General features: G+C 32.9%; 2 protein-coding genes across 2 annotated transcripts in view; one reads left to right on the forward strand and one right to left on the reverse strand.

Annotated features, from left to right (window-relative positions):
* The window catches only part of LOC144848551 (protein FAM162B-like), a 153,716-nt gene that overhangs the window by 119,817 nt on the left and 15,422 nt on the right, over nucleotides 1-18,477 (reverse strand). The window lies entirely within an intron of this gene.
* LOC144848989 (serine/threonine-protein kinase 17B-like) lies at nucleotides 16,828-17,466 on the forward strand. The gene has a single exon (XM_078705942.1). The coding sequence runs from the start codon at nucleotides 16,828-16,830 to the stop codon at nucleotides 17,464-17,466; it is 639 nt and encodes a 212-aa protein (XP_078562068.1).

An 18,477-nucleotide genomic window follows, 5' to 3' on the forward strand; every position in this document is an offset into this window, starting at 1 on the left:
ACCCATTATTCGACTCTGCGCATGTTTATTATGCTATAGTAACCATTTATGTCAAAAAATAAAAGGGTCGAAAAATTGCCATTTCTCGAAATTTTCCTTTACTATAGTACAGGGATTTTTTCAAAAAATGACCAATTTTCGACCTTTTTATTTTTCGATAAAACTGGTTACTATAGCACAATTGACATGCGCTGAACTCATTATTCGACTCTGCGCATGTTTATTATGCTATAGTAACCATTTATGTCAAAAAATAAAAGGGTCGAAAAATTGCCATTTTTCGACCTTTTTATTTTTCGATAAAACTTGTTACTATAGCACAATTGACATGCGCAGAACCCATTATTTGACTCTGCGCATGTTTATTATGCTATAGTAACCACTTATGTCAAAAAATAAAAGGGTCGAAAAATGGCAATTTTTCAAAAATTTCCTGTACTATAGTACAGGGATTTTTTTCAAAAAAAGGACCAATTTTCGACCTTTTTATTTTTCGATAAAACTGGTTACTATAGCACAATTGACATGCGCAGAACACATTATTCGACTCTGCGCATGTTTATAATGCTATAGTAACTATTTATGTCAAAAAATAAAAGGGTCGAAAATTTGCCATTTTTCGAAATTTTCCCTTACTATAGTACAGGGATTTTTTCAAAAAATGACCAATTTTCGACCTTTTTATTTTTCGATAAAACTGGTTACTATAGCACAATTGACATGCGCAGAACCCATTATTCGACTCTGCGCACGTTTATTATGCTATAGTAACCATTTATGTCAAAAAATAAAAGGGTCAAAAAATTGCCATTTTTCGAAAATTTTCCTGTACTATAGTAAGGGAAATTTTCGAAAAATGGCCAATTTTCGACCCTTTTATTTTTTGACATAAATAGTTACTATAGCATTATAAACATGCGCAGAGTCGAATAATGTGTTCTGCGCATGTCAATTGTGCTATAGTAACCAGTTTTATCGAAAAATAAAAAGGTCGAAAATTGGTCATTTTTTGAAGAAATACCTGTACTATAGTACAGGGAAATTTTCGAAAAATGGACAATTTTCGACCCTTTTATTTTTTGACATAAATGGTTACTATAGCATAATAAACATGCGCAGAGTCGAATAATGGGTTCTGCGCATGTCAATTGTGCTATAGTAACCAGTTTTATCGAAAAATAAAAATGTCGGAAATTGGCCGTTTTTTGAAAAAATCCCTGTACTATAGTAGGGGAAATTTTCGAAAAATGGCAATTTTTCGACCCTTTTATTTTTTGACATAAATGGTTACTATAGCATAATAAACATGCGCAGAGTCGAATAATGGGTTCTGCGCATGTCAATTGTGCTATAGTAACAAGTTTTATCGAAAAATAAAAAGGTCGAAAATTTGTCATTTTTTGAAAAAATCCCTGTACTATAGTAAGGGAAAATTTCAAAAAATGACCAATTTTCGACCTTTTTATTTTTCGATAAAACTGGTTACTATAGCACAATTGACATGCGCAGAACACGTTATTCGACTCTGCGCATGTTTATTATGCTATAGTAACCATTTATGTCAAAAAATAAAAGGGTCAAAAAATTGCCATTTTTCGAAAATTTCCCTTACTATAGTAAGGGAAAATTTCGAAAAATGGCCAATTTTCGACCCTTTTATTTTTTGACATAAATAGTAACAAGTTTTATCGAAAAATAAAAAGGTCGAAAATTGGTAATTTTTGAACTTTTTATTTTTTGATATAAATGGTTACTAGAGCATAATAAACACGAGCAGAGTCGAATAATGGGTTCTGCGCATGTCAATTGTGCTATAGTAACCAGTTTTATCGACAAATAAAAAGGTCGAAAATTGGTCATTTTTTGAAAAAATCCCTGTACTATAGTAAGGGAAAATTTCGAAAAATGGCCAATTTTCGATCCTTTTATTTTTTGACATAAATGGTTACTATAGCATAATAAACATGCGCAGAGTCGAATAATGGGTTCTGCGCATGTCAATTGTGCTATAGTAACAAGTTTTATCGAAAAATAAAAAGGTCGAAAATTGGTCATTTTTTGAAAAAATCCCTGTACTATAGTAAGGGAAAATTTCGAAAAATGGCCAATTTTCGACCCTTTTATTTTTTGACATAAATGGTTACTATAGCATAATAAACATGCGCAGAGTCGAATAATGGGTTCTGCGCATGTCAATTGTGCTATAGTAACAAGTTTTATCGAAAAATAAAAAGGTCGAAAATTGGTCATTTTTTGAAAAAATCCCTGTACTATAGTAAGGGAAAATTTCGAAAAATGGCCAATTTTCGACCCTTTTATTTTTTGACATAAATGGTTACTATAGCATAATAAACATGCGCAGAGTCGAATAATGGGTTCTGCGCATGTCAATTGTGCTATAGTAACAAGTTTTATCGAAAAATAAAAAGGTCGAAAATTTGTCATTTTTTGAAAAAATCCCTGTACTATAGTAAGGGAAAATTTCAAAAAATGACCAATTTTCGACCTTTTTATTTTTCGATAAAACTGGTTACTATAGCACAATTGACATGCGCAGAACCCGTTATTCGACTCTGCGCATGTTTATTATGCTATAGTAACCATTTATGTCAAAAAATAAAAGGGTAAAAAAATTGCTATTTTTCGAAAATTTCCCTTACTATAGTAAGGGAAAATTTCGAAAAATGGCCAATTTTCGACCCTTTTATTTTTTGACATAAATAGTTACTATAGCATTATAAACATGCGCAGAGTTGAATAATGTGTTCTGCGCATGTCAATTGTGCTATAGTAACCAGTTTTATCGAAAAATAAAAAGGTCGAAAATTGGTCCTTTTTTTGAAAAAATCCCTGTACTATAGTACGGGAAATTTTTGATAAATTGCCATTTTTCGACCCTTTTATTTTTTGACATAAGTGGTTACTATAGCATAATAAACATGCGCAGAGTCAAATAATGGGTTCTGCGCATGTCAATTGTGCTATAGTAACAAGTTTTATCGAAAAATAAAAAGGTCGAAAATTGGTAATTTTTGAACTTTTTATTTTTTGATATAAATGGTTACTAGAGCATAATAAACACGAGCAGAGTCGAATAATGGGTTCTGTGCATGTCAATTGTGCTATAGTAACCAGTTTTATCGAAAAAAAAGGTCGAAAATTGGTCATTTTTTGAAAAAATCTCTGTACTATAGTAAGGGAAATTTTCGAAAAATGGCAATTTTTCGACCCTTTTATTTTTTGACATAAATGGTTACTATAGCATAATAAACATGCGCAGAGTCGAATAATGGGTTCGGCGCATGTCAATTGTGCTATAGTAACAAGTTTTATCGAAAAATAAAAAGGTCGAAAATTGGTCATTTTTTGAAAAAATCCCTGTACTATAGTAAGGGAAATTTTCGAAAAATGGCAGTTTTTCGACCCTTTTAATTTTTGACATAAATGGTTACTATAGCATAATAAACATGCGCAGAGTCGAATAATGGGTTCTGCGCATGTCAATTGTGCTATAGTAACCAGTTTTATCGAAAAATAAAAAGGTCGAAAATTGGTCATTTTTTGAAAAAATCCCTGTACTATAGTAAGTGAAAATTTTGAAAAAATGGCCAATTTTCGACCCTTTTATTTTTTGACATAAATGGTTACTATAGCATAATAAACATGCGCAGAGTCGAATAATGGGTTCTGTGTATGTCAATTGTGCTATAGTAACCAGTTTTATCGACAAATAAAAAGGTCGAAAATTGGTCATTTTTTGAAAAAAATCCCTGTACTATAGTAAGGGAAATTTTCGAAAAATGGCAATTTTTCGACCCTTTTATGTTTTGACATAAATGATTACTATAGCATAATAAAAATGCGCAGAGTCGAATAATGAGTTCTGCGCATGTCAATTGTGCTATAGTAACCAGTTTTATCGAAAAATAAAAAGGTCGAAAATTTGTCATTTTTTGAAAAAATCCCTGTACTATAAGTAAGGGAAAATTTCGAAAAATGGCCAATTTTCGACCATTTTATTTTTTGACATAAATAGTTACTATAGTATTATAAACATGCGCAGAGTCGAATAATGGGTTCTGTGCATGACAATTGTGCTATAGTAACCAGTTTTATCGAAAAATAAAAAGGTCGAAAATTGGTCATTTTTTGAAAAAATCCCTGTACTATAGTAAGGGAATTTCTCGAAAAATTGCAGTTTTTCGACCCTTTTAATTTTTGACATAAATGGTTACTATAGCATAATAAACATGCGCAGAGTCGGATAATGGGTTCTGCGCATGTCAATTGTGCTATAGTAACCAGTTTTATCGAAAAATAAAAAGGTCGAAAATTTGTCATTTTTTGAAAAAATCCCTGTACTATAGTAAGGGAAATTTTCGAAAAATGGCAGTTTTTCGACCCTTTTAATTTTTGACATAAATGGTTACTATAGCATAATAAACATGCGCAGAGTCGAATAATGGGTTCTGCGCATGTCAATTGTGCTATAGTAACCAGTTTTATCGAAAAATAAAAAGGTCGAAAATTTGTCATTTTTTGAAAAATTCCCTGTACTATAGTAAGGAAAAATTTCGAAAAATGGCCAATTTTCGATCCTTTTATTTTTTGACATAAATGGTTACTATAGCATATTAAACATGCGCAGAGTCGAATAATGGGTTCTGTGCATGTCAATTGTGCTATAGTAACCAGTTTTATCGAAAAATAAAAAGGTCGAAAATTGGTCATTTTTTGAAAAATTACCTGTACTATAGTAAGGAAAAATTTCGAAAAATGGCCAATTTTCGACCCTTTTATTTTTTGACATAAATGGTTACTATAGCATAATAAACATGCGCAGAGTCGAATAATGGGTTCTGTGCATGTCAATTGTGCTATAGTAACCAGTTTTATCGAAAAATAAAAAGGTCGAAAATTGGTCATTTTTTGAAAAAATCCCTGTACTATAGTAAGGGAAATTTTCGAAAAATGGCAATTTTTCGACCCTTTTATTTTTTGACATAAATGGTTACTATAGCATAATAAACATGCGCAGAGTCGAATAATGGGTTCTGTGCATGTCAATTGTGCTATAGTAACCAGTTTTATCGACAAATAAAAAGGTCGAAAATTTGTCATTTTTTGAAAAATTCCCTGTACTATAGTAAGGAAAAATTTCGAAAAATGGCCAATTTTCGATCCTTTTATTTTTTGACATAAATGGTTACTATAGCATATTAAACATGCGCAGAGTCGAATAATGGGTTCTGTGCATGTCAATTGTGCTATAGTAACCAGTTTTATCGAAAAATAAAAAGGTCGAAAATTGGTCATTTTTTGAAAAATTCCCTGTACTATAATAAGGAAAAATTTCGAAAAATGGCCAATTTTCGATCCTTTTATTTTTTGACATAAATGGTTACTATAGCATATTAAACATGCGCAGAGTCGAATAATGGGTTCTGTGCATGTCAATTGTGCTATAGGAACCAGATTGATCGAAAAATAAAAAGGTCGAAAATTGCTCATTTTTTGAAAAAATCCCTGTACTATAGTAAGGGAAATTTTCGAAAAATGGCAATTTTTCGACCCTTTTATTTTTTGACATAAATGGTTACTATAGCATAATAAACATGCGCAGAGTCGAATAATGGGTTCTGCGCATGTCAATTGTGCTATAGTAACCAGTTTTATCGAAAAATAAAAAGTTCGAAAATTGGTCATTTTTTGAAAAAATCCCTGTACTATAGTAAGGGAAATTTTCGAAAAAAGGCAAATTTTCGACCTTTTTATTTTTTGATATAAATGGTTACTATAGCATCACAAACATGTGCAGAATCGAATAATGGGTTCTGCGCATGTCAATTGTGCTATAGTAACCAGTTTTATCGAAAAATAAAAAGGTCGAAAATTGGTAATTTTTGAAGAAATACCTGTACTATAGTACAGGGAAATTTTCGAAAAATGGCCAATTTTCGACCCTTTTATTTTTTGACATAAATAGTTACTATAGCATTATAAACATGCGCAGAGTCGAATAATGTGTTCTGCGCATGTCAATTGTGCTATAGTAACCAGTTTTATCGAAAAATAAAAAGGTCGAAAATTGGTCATTTTTCGAAAAAATACCTGTACTATAGTACAGGGAAATTTTCGAAAAATGGCCCTTTTTCGACCCTTTTATTTTTTGACATAAATGGTTACTATAGCATAATAAACATGCGCAGAGTCGAATAATGGGTTCTGCGCATGTCAATTGTGCTATAGTAACCAGTTTTATCGAAAAATAAAAAGTTCGAAAATTGGTCATTTTTTGAAAAAATCCCTGTACTATAGTAAGGGAAATTTTCGAAAAAAGGCCAATTTTCGACCTTTTTATTTTTTGATATAAATGGTTACTATAGCATCACAAACATGTGCAGAATCGAATAATGGGTTCTGCGCATGTCAATTGTGCTATAGTAACCAGTTTTATCGAAAAATAAAAAGGTCGAAAATTGGTAATTTTTGAAGAAATACCTGTACTATAGTACAGGGAAATTTTCGAAAAATGGCCCTTTTTCGACCCTTTTATTTTTTGACATAAATGGTTACTATAGCATAATAAACATGCGCAGAGTCGAATAATGTGTTCTGCGCTTGTCAATTGTGCTATAGTAACCAGTTTTATCGAAAAATAAAAAGGTCGAAAATTGGTCATTTTTCGAAAAATACCTGTACTATAATAGTACAGGGAAATTTTCGAAAAAAGGTCAATTTTCGACCTTTTTATTTTTTGATATAAATGGTTACTATAGCATCATAAACATGTGCAGAGTCGAATAATGGGTTCTGCGCATGTCAATTGTGCTATAGTAACCAGTTTTATCGAAAAATAAAAAGTTCGAAAATTGGTCATTTTTTGAAAAAATCCCTGTACTATAGTAAGGGAAATTTTCGAAAAATGGCCAATTTTCGACCCTTTTATTTTTTGACATAAATAGTTACTATAGCATTATAAACATGCGCAGAGTCGAATAATGTGTTCTGCGCATGTCAATTGTGCTATAGTAACCAGTTTTATCGAAAAATAAAAAGGTCGAAAATTGGTCATTTTTTGAAAAAATCCCTTTACTATAGTAAGAGAAATTTTCGAAAAATGGCAATTTTTCGACCCTTTTATTTTTTGACATAAATGGTTATTATAGCATAATAAACATGCACAGAGTCGAATAATGAGTTCTGCGCATGTCAATTGAGCTATAGTAACCAGTTTTATCGAAAAATAAAAAGGTCGAAAATTGGTCATTTTTTGAAGAAATACCTGTACTATAGTAAGGGAAATTTTCGAAAAATGGCAATTTTTCGACCCTTTTATTTTTTGACATAAATGGTTACTATAGCATAATAAACATGCGCAGAGTCGAATAATGGGTTCGGCGCATGTCAATTGTGCTATAGTAACAAGTTTTATCGAAAAATAAAAAGGTCGAAAATTGGTCATTCTTTGAAAAAATCCCTGTACTATAGTAAGGGAAAATTTCGAAAAATGGCCAATTTTCGACCATTTTATTTTTTGACATAAATAGTTACTATAGTATTATAAACATGCGCAGAGTCGAATAATGGGTTCTGTGCATGACAATTGTGCTATAGTAACCAGTTTTATCGAAAAATAAAAAGGTCGAAAATTGGTCATTTTTTGAAAAAATCCCTGTACTATAGTAAGGGAAATTTTCGAAAAATGGCAGTTTTTCGACCCTTTTAATTTTTGACATAAATGGTTACTATAGCATAATAAACATGCGCAGAGTCGAATAATGGGTTCTGCGCATGTCAATTGTGCTATAGAAACCAGATTGATCGAAAAATAAAAAGGTCGAAAATTGGTCATTTTTTGAAAAAATCCCTGTACTATAGTAAGGAAAAATTTCGAAAAATGGCCAATTTTCGATCCTTTTATTTTTTGACATAAATGGTTACTATAGCATAATAAACATGCGCAGAGTCGAATAATGGGTTCTGTGCATGTCAATTGTGCTATAGTAACAAGTTTTATCGAAAAATAAAAAGGTCGAAAATTGGTCATTTTTTGAAAAAATCCCTGTACTATAGTAAGGGAAAATTTCGAAAAATTGCCAATTTTCGACCATTTTATTTTTTGACATAAATAGTTACTATAGTATTATAAACATGCGCAGAGTCGAATAATGGGTTCTGTGCATGACAATTGTGCTATAGTAACCAGTTTTATCGAAAAATAAAAAGGTCGAAAATTGGTCATTTTTTGAAAAAATCCCTGTACTATAGTAAGGGAATTTCTCGAAAAATTGCAGTTTTTCGACCCTTTTAATTTTTGACGTAAATGGTTACTATAGCATAATAAACATGCGCAGAGTCGGATAATGGGTTCTGCGCATGTCAATTGTGCTATAGTAACCAGTTTTATCGAAAAATAAAAAGGTCGAAAATTTGTCATTTTTTGAAAAAATCCCTGTACTATAGTAAGGGAAATTTTCGAAAAATGGCAGTTTTTCGACCCTTTTAATTTTTGACATAAATGGTTACTATAGCATAATAAACATGCGCAGAGTCGAATAATGGGTTCTGCGCATGTCAATTGTGCTATAGTAACCAGTTTTATCGAAAAATAAAAAGGTCGAAAATTGGTCATTTTTGGAAAAAATCCCTGTACTATAGTAAGTGAAAATTTCGAAAAAATGGCCAATTTTCGACCCTTTTATTTTTTGACATAAATGGTTACTATAGCATAATAAACATGCGCAGAGTCGAATAATGGGTTCTGTGCATGTCAATTGTGCTATAGTAACCAGTTTTATCGACAAATAATAAAGGTCGAAAATTGGTCATTTTTTGAAAAAATCCCTGTACTATAGTAAGGGAAATTTTCGAAAAATGGCCAATTTTCGACCTTTTTATTTTTTGATATAAATGGTTACTTTAGCATCATAAACATGTGCAGAATCGAATAATGTGTTCTGCGCTTGTCAATTGTGCTATAGTAACCAGTTTTATCGAAAAATAAAAAGGTCGAAAATTGGTCATTTTTCGAAAAATACCTGTACTATAGTACAGGGAAATTTTCGAAAAAAGGTCAATTTTCGACCTTTTTATTTTTTGATATAAATGGTTACTATAGCATCATAAACATGTGCAGAGTCGAATAATGGGTTCTGCGAATGTCAATTGTGCTATAGTAACCAGTGTTATCGAAAAATAAAAAGGTCGAAAATTGGTCATTTTTTGAAGAAATACCTGTACTATAATACAGGAAAATTTTCGAAAAATGGCCATTTTTCGACCCTTTTATTTTTTGACATAAATGGTTACTATAGCATCTGTACTAAGAGAAATTTTCGAAAAATGGCAATTTTTCGACCCCTTTATTTTTTGACATAAATGGTTACTATAGCATAATAAACATGCACAGAGTCGAATAATGAGTTCTGCGCATGTCAATTGTGCTATAGTAACCAGTTTTATCGAAAAATAAAAAGGTCGAAAATTGGTCATTTTTTGAAGAAATACCTGTACTATAGTAAGGGAAAATTTCGAAAAATGGCCAATTTGCGACCCTTTTATTTTTTGACATAAATGGTTACTATAGCATATTAAACATGCGCAGAGTCGAATAATGGGTTCTGTGCATGTCAATTGTGCTATAGTAACCAGTTTTATCGAAAAATAAAGAGGTCGAAAATTTGTCATTTTTTGAAAAAATCCCTGTACTATAGTAAGGGAAATTTTCGAAAAATGGCCATTTTTCGACCCTTTTATTTTTTGACATAAATGGTTACCATAGCATAATAAACATGCGCAGAGTCGAATAATGGGTTCTGCGCATGTCAATTGTGCTATAGTAACCAGTTTTATCGAAAAATAATAAAGGTCGAAAATTGGTCATTTTTTGAAAAAATCCCTGTACTATAGTAAGGGAAATTTTCGAAAAAAGGCCAATTTTCGACCCTTTTATTTTTTGATATAAATGGTTACTATAGCATCATAAACATGTGCCGAGTCGAATAATGGGTTCTACGAATGTCAATTGTGCTATAGTAACCAGTTTTATCGAAAAATAAAAAGGTCGAAAATTGGTCATTTTTTGAAGAAATACCTGTACTATAGTACAGGGAAATTTTCGAAAAATGGCCATTTTTCGACCCTTTTATTTTTTGATAAAAATGGTTACTATAGCATCATAAACATGTGCAGAGTCGAATAATGGGTTCTGCGAATGTCAATTGTGCTATAGTAACCAGTGTTATCGAAAAATAAAAAGGTCGAAAATTGGTCATTTTTTGAAGAAATACCTGTACAGGGAAATTTTCGAAAAATGGCCATTTTTCGACCCTTTTATTTTTTGACATAAATGGTTACTATAGCATAATAAACATGCGCAGAGTCGAATAATGGGTTCTGCGCATGTCAATTGTGCTATAGTAACCAGTTTTATCGAAAAATAATAAAGGTCGAAAATTGGTCATTTTTTGAAAAAATCCCTGTACTATAGTAAGGGAAATTTTCGAAAAAAGGCCAATTTTCGACCTTTTTATTTTTTGATATAAATGGTTACTATAGCATCATAAACATGTGCCGAGTCGAATAATGGGTTCTGCGAATGTCAATTGTGCTATAGTAACCAGTTTTATCGAAAAATAAAAAGGTCGAAAATTGGTCATTTTTTGAAGAAATACCTGTACTATAGTACAGAGAAATTTTCGAAAAATGGCCATTTTTCGACCCTTTTATTTTTTGACATAAATGGTTACTATAGCATCATAAACATGCGCAGAGTCGAATAATGGGTTCTGTGCATGTCAATTGTGCTATAGTAACCAAATTTATCGAAAAATAAAAAGTTCGAAAATTGGTCATTTTTTGAAAAAATCCCTGTACTATAGTAAGGGAAATTTTCGAAAAATTGCCATTTTTCGACCCTTTTATTTTTTGACATAAATGGTTACTATAGCATAATAAACATGCGCAGAGTCGAATAATGGGTTCTGCGGATGTCAATTGTGCTATAGTAACCAGTTTTATCGAAAAATAAAAAGGTCGAAAATTTGTCATTTTTTGAAAATATCCCTGTACTATTAGTAAGGGAAAATTTCGAAAAATGGCCAATTTTCGACCCTTTTATTTTTTGACATAAATAGTTACTATAGCATTATAAACATGCGCAGAGTCGAATAATGTGTTCTGCGCATTTCAATTGTGCTATAGTAACCAGTTTTATCGAAAAATAAAAAGGTCGAAAATTGGTCATTTTTCGAAAAAAAATACCTGTACTATAGTGCGGGAAATTTTTGAAAAATTGCCATTTTTCGACCCTTTTATTTTTTGACATAAGTGGTTACTATAGCATAATAAACATGTGCAGAGTCGAATAATGGGTTCTGCGCATGTCAATTGTGCTATAGTAACCAGTTTTATCGAAAAATAAAAAGGTCGAAAATTGGTCATTTTTTGAAAAAATCCCTGTACTTATATAGTAAGGGAAATTTTCGAAAAATGGCCAATTTTCGACCTTTTTATTTTTTGACATAAATGGTTACTATAGCATTATAAACATGCGCATAGTCGAATAATGGGTAATAAAAAGCGCTTCACAATTTTCAAACAAAACTAATGTGCAACTTTAAAGCCCAGCATACACTATTAAACAACAAACAGATATCAATTGGAATGTATACGGTCGGGCTATTATATTATTTTAAAACAGCATAGTGTGTATAGATTCAATCCAACCATCAACATGTGTTGCTAGCTGTACGCGTAACGCATTTCCGCTTTCTTTGTGCACACTTCTTTACGCGCGCGCGTAAGCCAAGGTAACGATGTTTCCACGAGGAACTGCATGACAACTAAACAAAACATAACTTGGATGAATTTTCAAGAGTGAACACGGAATCTACAAAGCTCAGTAAGTTTCTACTTATTGTTTATTATTATACTACAATATAATGTATACTTAATTTAAATTTTAAATACTTCAATTCGTTTAGATATGAATCAGTTTAAAGCTTATAACAACCCAGACCTCTACTACTAAATAAAGAATTAAAACCCCGTCTGACTTTTTAGGCACACTTCTTAGGAACACGTTTCACGTTTTTGCTTCTCCTGGTGGTATATTCGATTTCAAGAATCAAGCATCAACTGGAGTTGATATTGTTTAAAACATGTTTTTGTTTTGTATTTTAGATTGAATACTTTCTGTTTGAATTGATTTTCGACCTAAACCTTCTAGAGGTAAGCAATATTTTAAATAATAATAATGATTTTTAACACCTAATGAAACCCATAACACTTTTGGTGTTAAGTTAGATAATTATTTATTGACAATTAAAACGAAGAGGTAAGCAATATTTTAAATAATATGCATTATTTATAGGGCATTTATTTGTATATGGCACAGAGACTGTATTAACTAAGATTACACTGTTTTATTCATAAACAGAGAATTAGTTAATAGGGCATCTTGCATTTGAATATCGGGCAGCGGTCGAAGTAACACGAACCATACCAGTAAATTGAATTTAAGCCTACTGACATTCCCATGTGTCCCTTTTGTTTCAGATGCCTGGAAGGTTCTGGAAAAACCCCCTTAAAACTTGGAAACCCAGAAAATGCTTTAAGAACAGGTATGTTACATAGAGTCAATTAATTGTTTTCAGCAGAGAAAAAAATAGAATGAAAACGTATGAGAAGTATAATGATTATTCCGATGATAAAAAAAAACACCCCAAAATACAATAAAGAAATATTTTTCTTAATTTTCAGCCGGTCAGCCATTACAGGCTTTTTCAGGAAATATGTCCTATGTTGTTTCTACAATGCTAACGATGATGAAAATGATCAAACATTTCAGTCCTGGTTGAGCGTACCACCTGCCATAAGAATTGCAATTATCCAAATCATATATGGAATTGCTATTCTCACCCTGCCTCAAACATCGGCCATCAGGTACGATAACCAAGAATCGCAATTTGGCATTGACAATGGCATAATAAGTGGATTTTCAAGAGATCTCCTTATTCTGAATGGACGCGTCTTTGGACGTAGAAACGGCGAACCTGACTCAATGCTAGCTCTTAACTGGATAAGAAAATGGTGCCTCCTGGACGTTATCAATAATGTACCGGCAATTGGATACACACCAGATGGAAGTGACAGTAACATCCTTACGACCAATGGATATTGCTCAAGTCTGTATAGCCCACTGACCTCATCACCAATATGTAGCAATCACTTGAGCGACGAATCATTGTTCAGTAACACTTGGAGCAAACAAGACTTCAAGACTTCTCCAACTTCAGAACACTGGATAAAACGCATGTCAATTGAAATCCGGATAATGGATGCAAATCTTAAAAACCATGTTCATTGTTTGCCATCTGATCGTCTGTATCCAGCAACGAAGGATAGTCACCAGGTAGGTTGACTTGAATTTTCTTTTTTTTAAACTCCAATCAAAGCTTTTGACAGATAATCTTTAAATGTTTTTATGACAGAATGAAACATTATAAATGATTGTATACGTGTTTACTTTATAGATAGTACTTGGCACTGGTTCCTATGGCAGAGTTTTGCTTAATCGCCTTGGAGATTATAATGGCAAACTTGTTGCTGTTAAGGCTATCATCACAACAACCAATAAGTCTAGAAAATTCAATCGGTTCGCCGACAAGCTGGCAGTTTCCCTTGAAGCTAGAATAATGAAGGTGTTATCACAAAAAAGCGACGTGTTTCCACGGGTGTATGGTGTTTGTGAAGCAGTTACCTCCGACACACAATGGGCAATTGTTATGGAATTTGTTGGTGACTCAACATCATTCAAATCAACATCATTGATGAAAGCTTTAGCATCTGGTTCACCACATATTACCACGATTGATTGTTTTCGCATTATTATGGACATCGCAAAAGGAGTTGAGGTACTTCAGATGAATGGCTTGATTCACAATGACCTGGCGACTCGGAATGTTCTTCTTTACAACAAGGGTCCTCGTATCTCTGCAAAAATTGTCGACTTTGGCTCAGTTTGCACCGCAGAAGCACCGTTTGATGTCTTCCAATTGAACAATACCGACAAAGCCGATGTCTTCGACCTCATGCAAGATCACCCTGAAAATGCACCAGAGCTGTATAACATCAACACACCACCGACCTTTGCTTCAGACATCTACAGTTTTGGTGTCATAATTGAAGGCATTGCCGCCAACAAAGCATTGATGCCGCTAATGGATATCAGCGGACCCTGCCTTAATTCGAGACCAAACCAAAGACCAGCCATCAAAGACTTAATTGATCACATTGAATTCGAATTTTTTAATTTCAAGAAGAATCAAAATTAGTATTGCTTTAAAACTTATGCTGTTTCAAATAATATATAATTGATCAACAAATAAATATGATTATCTATTTTAACTGAAGAACGTGTTATGTATTATTTATCATATAGGACAAATCTTGATACACAGCGTAACATATGTAGGCCTACCACATGTGACGACTTTACCATAAATATAAATTGTGTACGTACTGTGACGCAAGATGATTTTACTGGAACGAATAAAAGAGACAAATGCATTCACATTGTATGTGTTGCCTGCAAAGCCTACATTTTGTAAGGGTGTATACTTGATAAATTTACAAACATTTTTCTTCATTCATATTCTATTCATTTTTAAACAGTATGGCCGAAATTAAATTTCTGTATTCAAACAATAATACAATTTTTTAAAACAAAAATGCCAGATTTTATATTTTAAGTATAATATAAAACTTGAGTCGGAATAGTTCGGTTGTGATTCGCAACGGATAATAAAAAGCGCTTCACAATTTTCAAACAAAACTAATGTGCAACTTCTAAGCCCAGCATACACTATAAACAACAAACAGATATCAATTGGAATGTATACGGTCGGGCATTTATATTATTTTAAAACAGCATAGTTGTGTATTAGATTCAATCAAACCATCAACGTGTGTTGCTAGCTGTAAGCGTAACGCATTTCCGCTTTCTTTGTGCACACTTCCTTACGCGCGCGCTTGTGCCAAGGTAACGATGTTTCCATGAGGAACTGCATGACAACTAAACAAAACATAACTTGGATGAATTTTCAAGAGTGAACACGGAATCTACAAAGCTCAGTAAGTTTCTACTTATTGTTTATTATTATACTACAATATAATGTATACTTAATTTAAATTTTAAATACTTCAATTCGTTTAGATATGAATCAGTTTAAAGCTTATAACAACTGAGACCTCTACTACTAAATAAAGAATTAAAAACCCGTCTGACTTTTTAGGCACACTTAGGAACACGTTTCACGTTTTGCTTCTCCTGGTATATTCGATTTCAAGAATCAAGCATCAATTGGAGTTGATATTGTTTAAAACATGTTTCTGTTTTGTATTTTAGATTGAATACTTTCTGTTAGAATTGATTTTCGACTTAAACCTTCTAGAGGTAAGCAATATTTTAAATAATATGCATTATTTATAGGGCATTTATTTGTATATGGCACAGAGACTGTATTAACAAAGATTACACTGTTTTATTCATAAATAAAGAATTAGTTAATAGGGCATCTTGCATTTGAATATGGGGCAGCGGTCGAAGTAACACGAACCATACCAGTCTATCGTAAATTGAATTTAAGCCTACTGACATTCCCATGTGTCCTTTTTGTTTCACAGATGCCTGGAAGGTTCTGGAAAAACCCCCTTAAAACTTGGAAACCCAGAAAATGCTTTAAGAACAGGTACGTATGTTACATAGAGTCAATAAATTGTTTTCAGCAGAGAAAAAAATAGAATGAAAACGTATGAGAAGTATAAATATATTATTCCGATGATAAAAAAAACACCCCAAAATACAATAAAGAAATATTTTCTTTAATTTTCAGCCGGTCAGCCATTACAGGCTTTTTCAGGAAATATGTCGTATGCTGTTTCTACAATGCTAACGATGATGACAATGATCAAACATTTCAGTCCTGGTTGAGCATACCACCTGCTTTAAGAATTGCAATTATCCAAATCATATATGGAATTGCTATTCTCACCCTGCCTCAAACATCGGCCATCGGGTACGATAACCAAGAATTGCCATTTGGCATTGGCAATGGCATAATAAGTGGATTTGCAAGAGATCTCCTTATTCTGGATGGACGCGTCTTTGGACGTAGAAACGGCGAACCTGACTCAATGCTAGCTCTTAACTGGATAAGAAAATGGTGCCTCCTGGACGTTATCAATAATGTACCGGCAATTGGATACACACCAGATGGAAGTGACAGTAACATCCTTACGACTAATGGACATTGCCCAAGTCTGTCTAGCCCACTGACCTCATCACCAAGATGTAGCAATCACCTGAGCGACGAATCATTGTTCAGTAACACTTGGAGCAAACAAGACTTCTCCAACTTCAGAACACTGGATAAAACGCATGTCAATTGAAATCCGGATAATGGATGCAAATCTTAAAAACCATGTTCATTGTTTGCCATCTGATCGTCTGTATCCAGCAACGAAGGATAGTCACCAGGTAGGTTGAATTGAATTTGAAAGTTTCAACACTCTAATCAAAGCTTTTGACAGATAATCTTTAAATGTTTTTTATGACAGAATGAAACATTATAAATGATTGTATACGTGTTTACTTTATAGATAGTACTTGGCACTGGTTCCTATGGCAGAGTTTTGCTTAATCGCCTTGGAGATTGAAATGGCAAACTTGTGGCTGTTAAGACTATCATCACAACAACCAATAAGTCTAGAAAATTCAATCGGTTCGCCGACAAGCTGGCAGTTTCCCTTGAAGCTAGAATAATGAAGGTGTTATCCCAAAAAAGCGACGTGTTTCCACGGGTGTATGGTGTTTGTGAAGCAGTTACCTCCGACACACAGTGGGCCATTGTTATGGAATTTGTTGGTGACTCAACATCATTCAAATCAACATCATTGATGAAAGCTTTAGCATCTGGTTCACCACATATTACCACAATTGATTGTTTTCGCATTATTATGGACATCGCAGAAGGAGTTGAGGTACTTCAGATGAATGGCTTGATTCACAATGACCTGGCGACTCGGAATGTTCTTCTTTACAACAGGGGTCCTCGTATCTCTGCAAAAATTGTCGACTTTGGCTCAGTTTGCACCGCAGAAGCACCGTTTGATGTCTTCCAATTGAACAATACCGACAAAGCCGATGTCTTCGACCTCATGCAAGATCACCCGGAAAATGCACCAGAGCTGTATAACATCAACACACCACCGACCTTTGCCTCAGACATCTACAGTTTTGGTGTCATAATTGAAGGCATTGCCGCCAACAAAGCATTGATGCCGCTAATGGATATCAGCGGACCCTGCCTTCATTCGAGACCAAACCAAAGACCAGCCATCAAAGACTTAATTGATCACATTGAATTCGAATTTTTTAATTTCAAGAAGAATCAAAATTAGTATTGCTTTAAAACTTATGCTGTTTCAAATAATATATAATTGATCAACAAATAAATATGATTATCTATTTTAACTGAAGAACGTGTTATGTATTATTTATCATATAGGAAAAATCTTGATACACAGCGTAACATATGTAGGCCTACCACATGTGACGACTTTACCATAAATATAAATTGTGTACGTACTGTGACGCAAGATGATTTTACTGGAACGAATAAAAGAGACAAATGCATTCACATTGTATGTGTTGCCTGCAAAGCCTACATTTTGTAAGGGTGTATACTTGATAAATTTACAAACATTTTTCTTCATTCATATTCTATTCATTTTTAAACAGTATGGCCGAAATTAAATTTCTGTATTCAAACAATAATACAATTTTTTTAAACAAAAATGCCAGATTTTATATTTTAAGTATAATATAAAACTTGAGTCGGAATAGTTCGGTTGTGATTCGCAACGGATAATAAAAAGCGCTTCACAATTTTCAAACAAAACTAATGTGCAACTTCTAAGCCCAGCATACACTATAAACAACAAACAGATATCAATTGGAATGTATACGGTCGGGCATTTATATTATTTTAAAACAGCATAGTTGTGTATTAGATTCAATCAAACCATCAACGTGTGTTGCTAGCTGTAAGCGTAACGCATTTCCGCTTTCTTTGTGCACACTTCCTTACGCGCGCGCTTGTGCCAAGGTAACGATGTTTCCATGAGGAACTGCATGACAACTAAACAAAACATAACTTGGATGAATTTTCAAGAGTGAACACGGAATCTACAAAGCTCAGTAAGTTTCTACTTATTGTTTATTATTATACTACAATATGATGTATACTTAATTTAAATTTTAAATACTTCAATTCGTTTAGATATGAATCAGTTTAAAGCTTATAACAACTGAGACCTCTACTACTAAATAAAGAATTAAAAACCCGTCTGACTTTTTAGGCACACTTAGGAACACGTTTCACGTTTTGCTTCTCCTGGTATATTCGATTT

The sequence above is a fragment of the Antedon bifida genome, chromosome 7, assembly GCF_963402885.1.
Source record: "Antedon bifida chromosome 7, ecAntBifi1.1, whole genome shotgun sequence".
In the NCBI taxonomy this organism is placed as follows: Eukaryota; Metazoa; Echinodermata; class Crinoidea; order Comatulida; family Antedonidae; genus Antedon; species Antedon bifida.

What these genes read in the sequence shown, in the direction of transcription:
- LOC144848989 (XM_078705942.1), top strand. Translation starts at nt 16,828, where the DNA reads ATGAAGGTGTTATCCCAAAAAAGCGACGTGTTTCCACGGGTGTATGGT.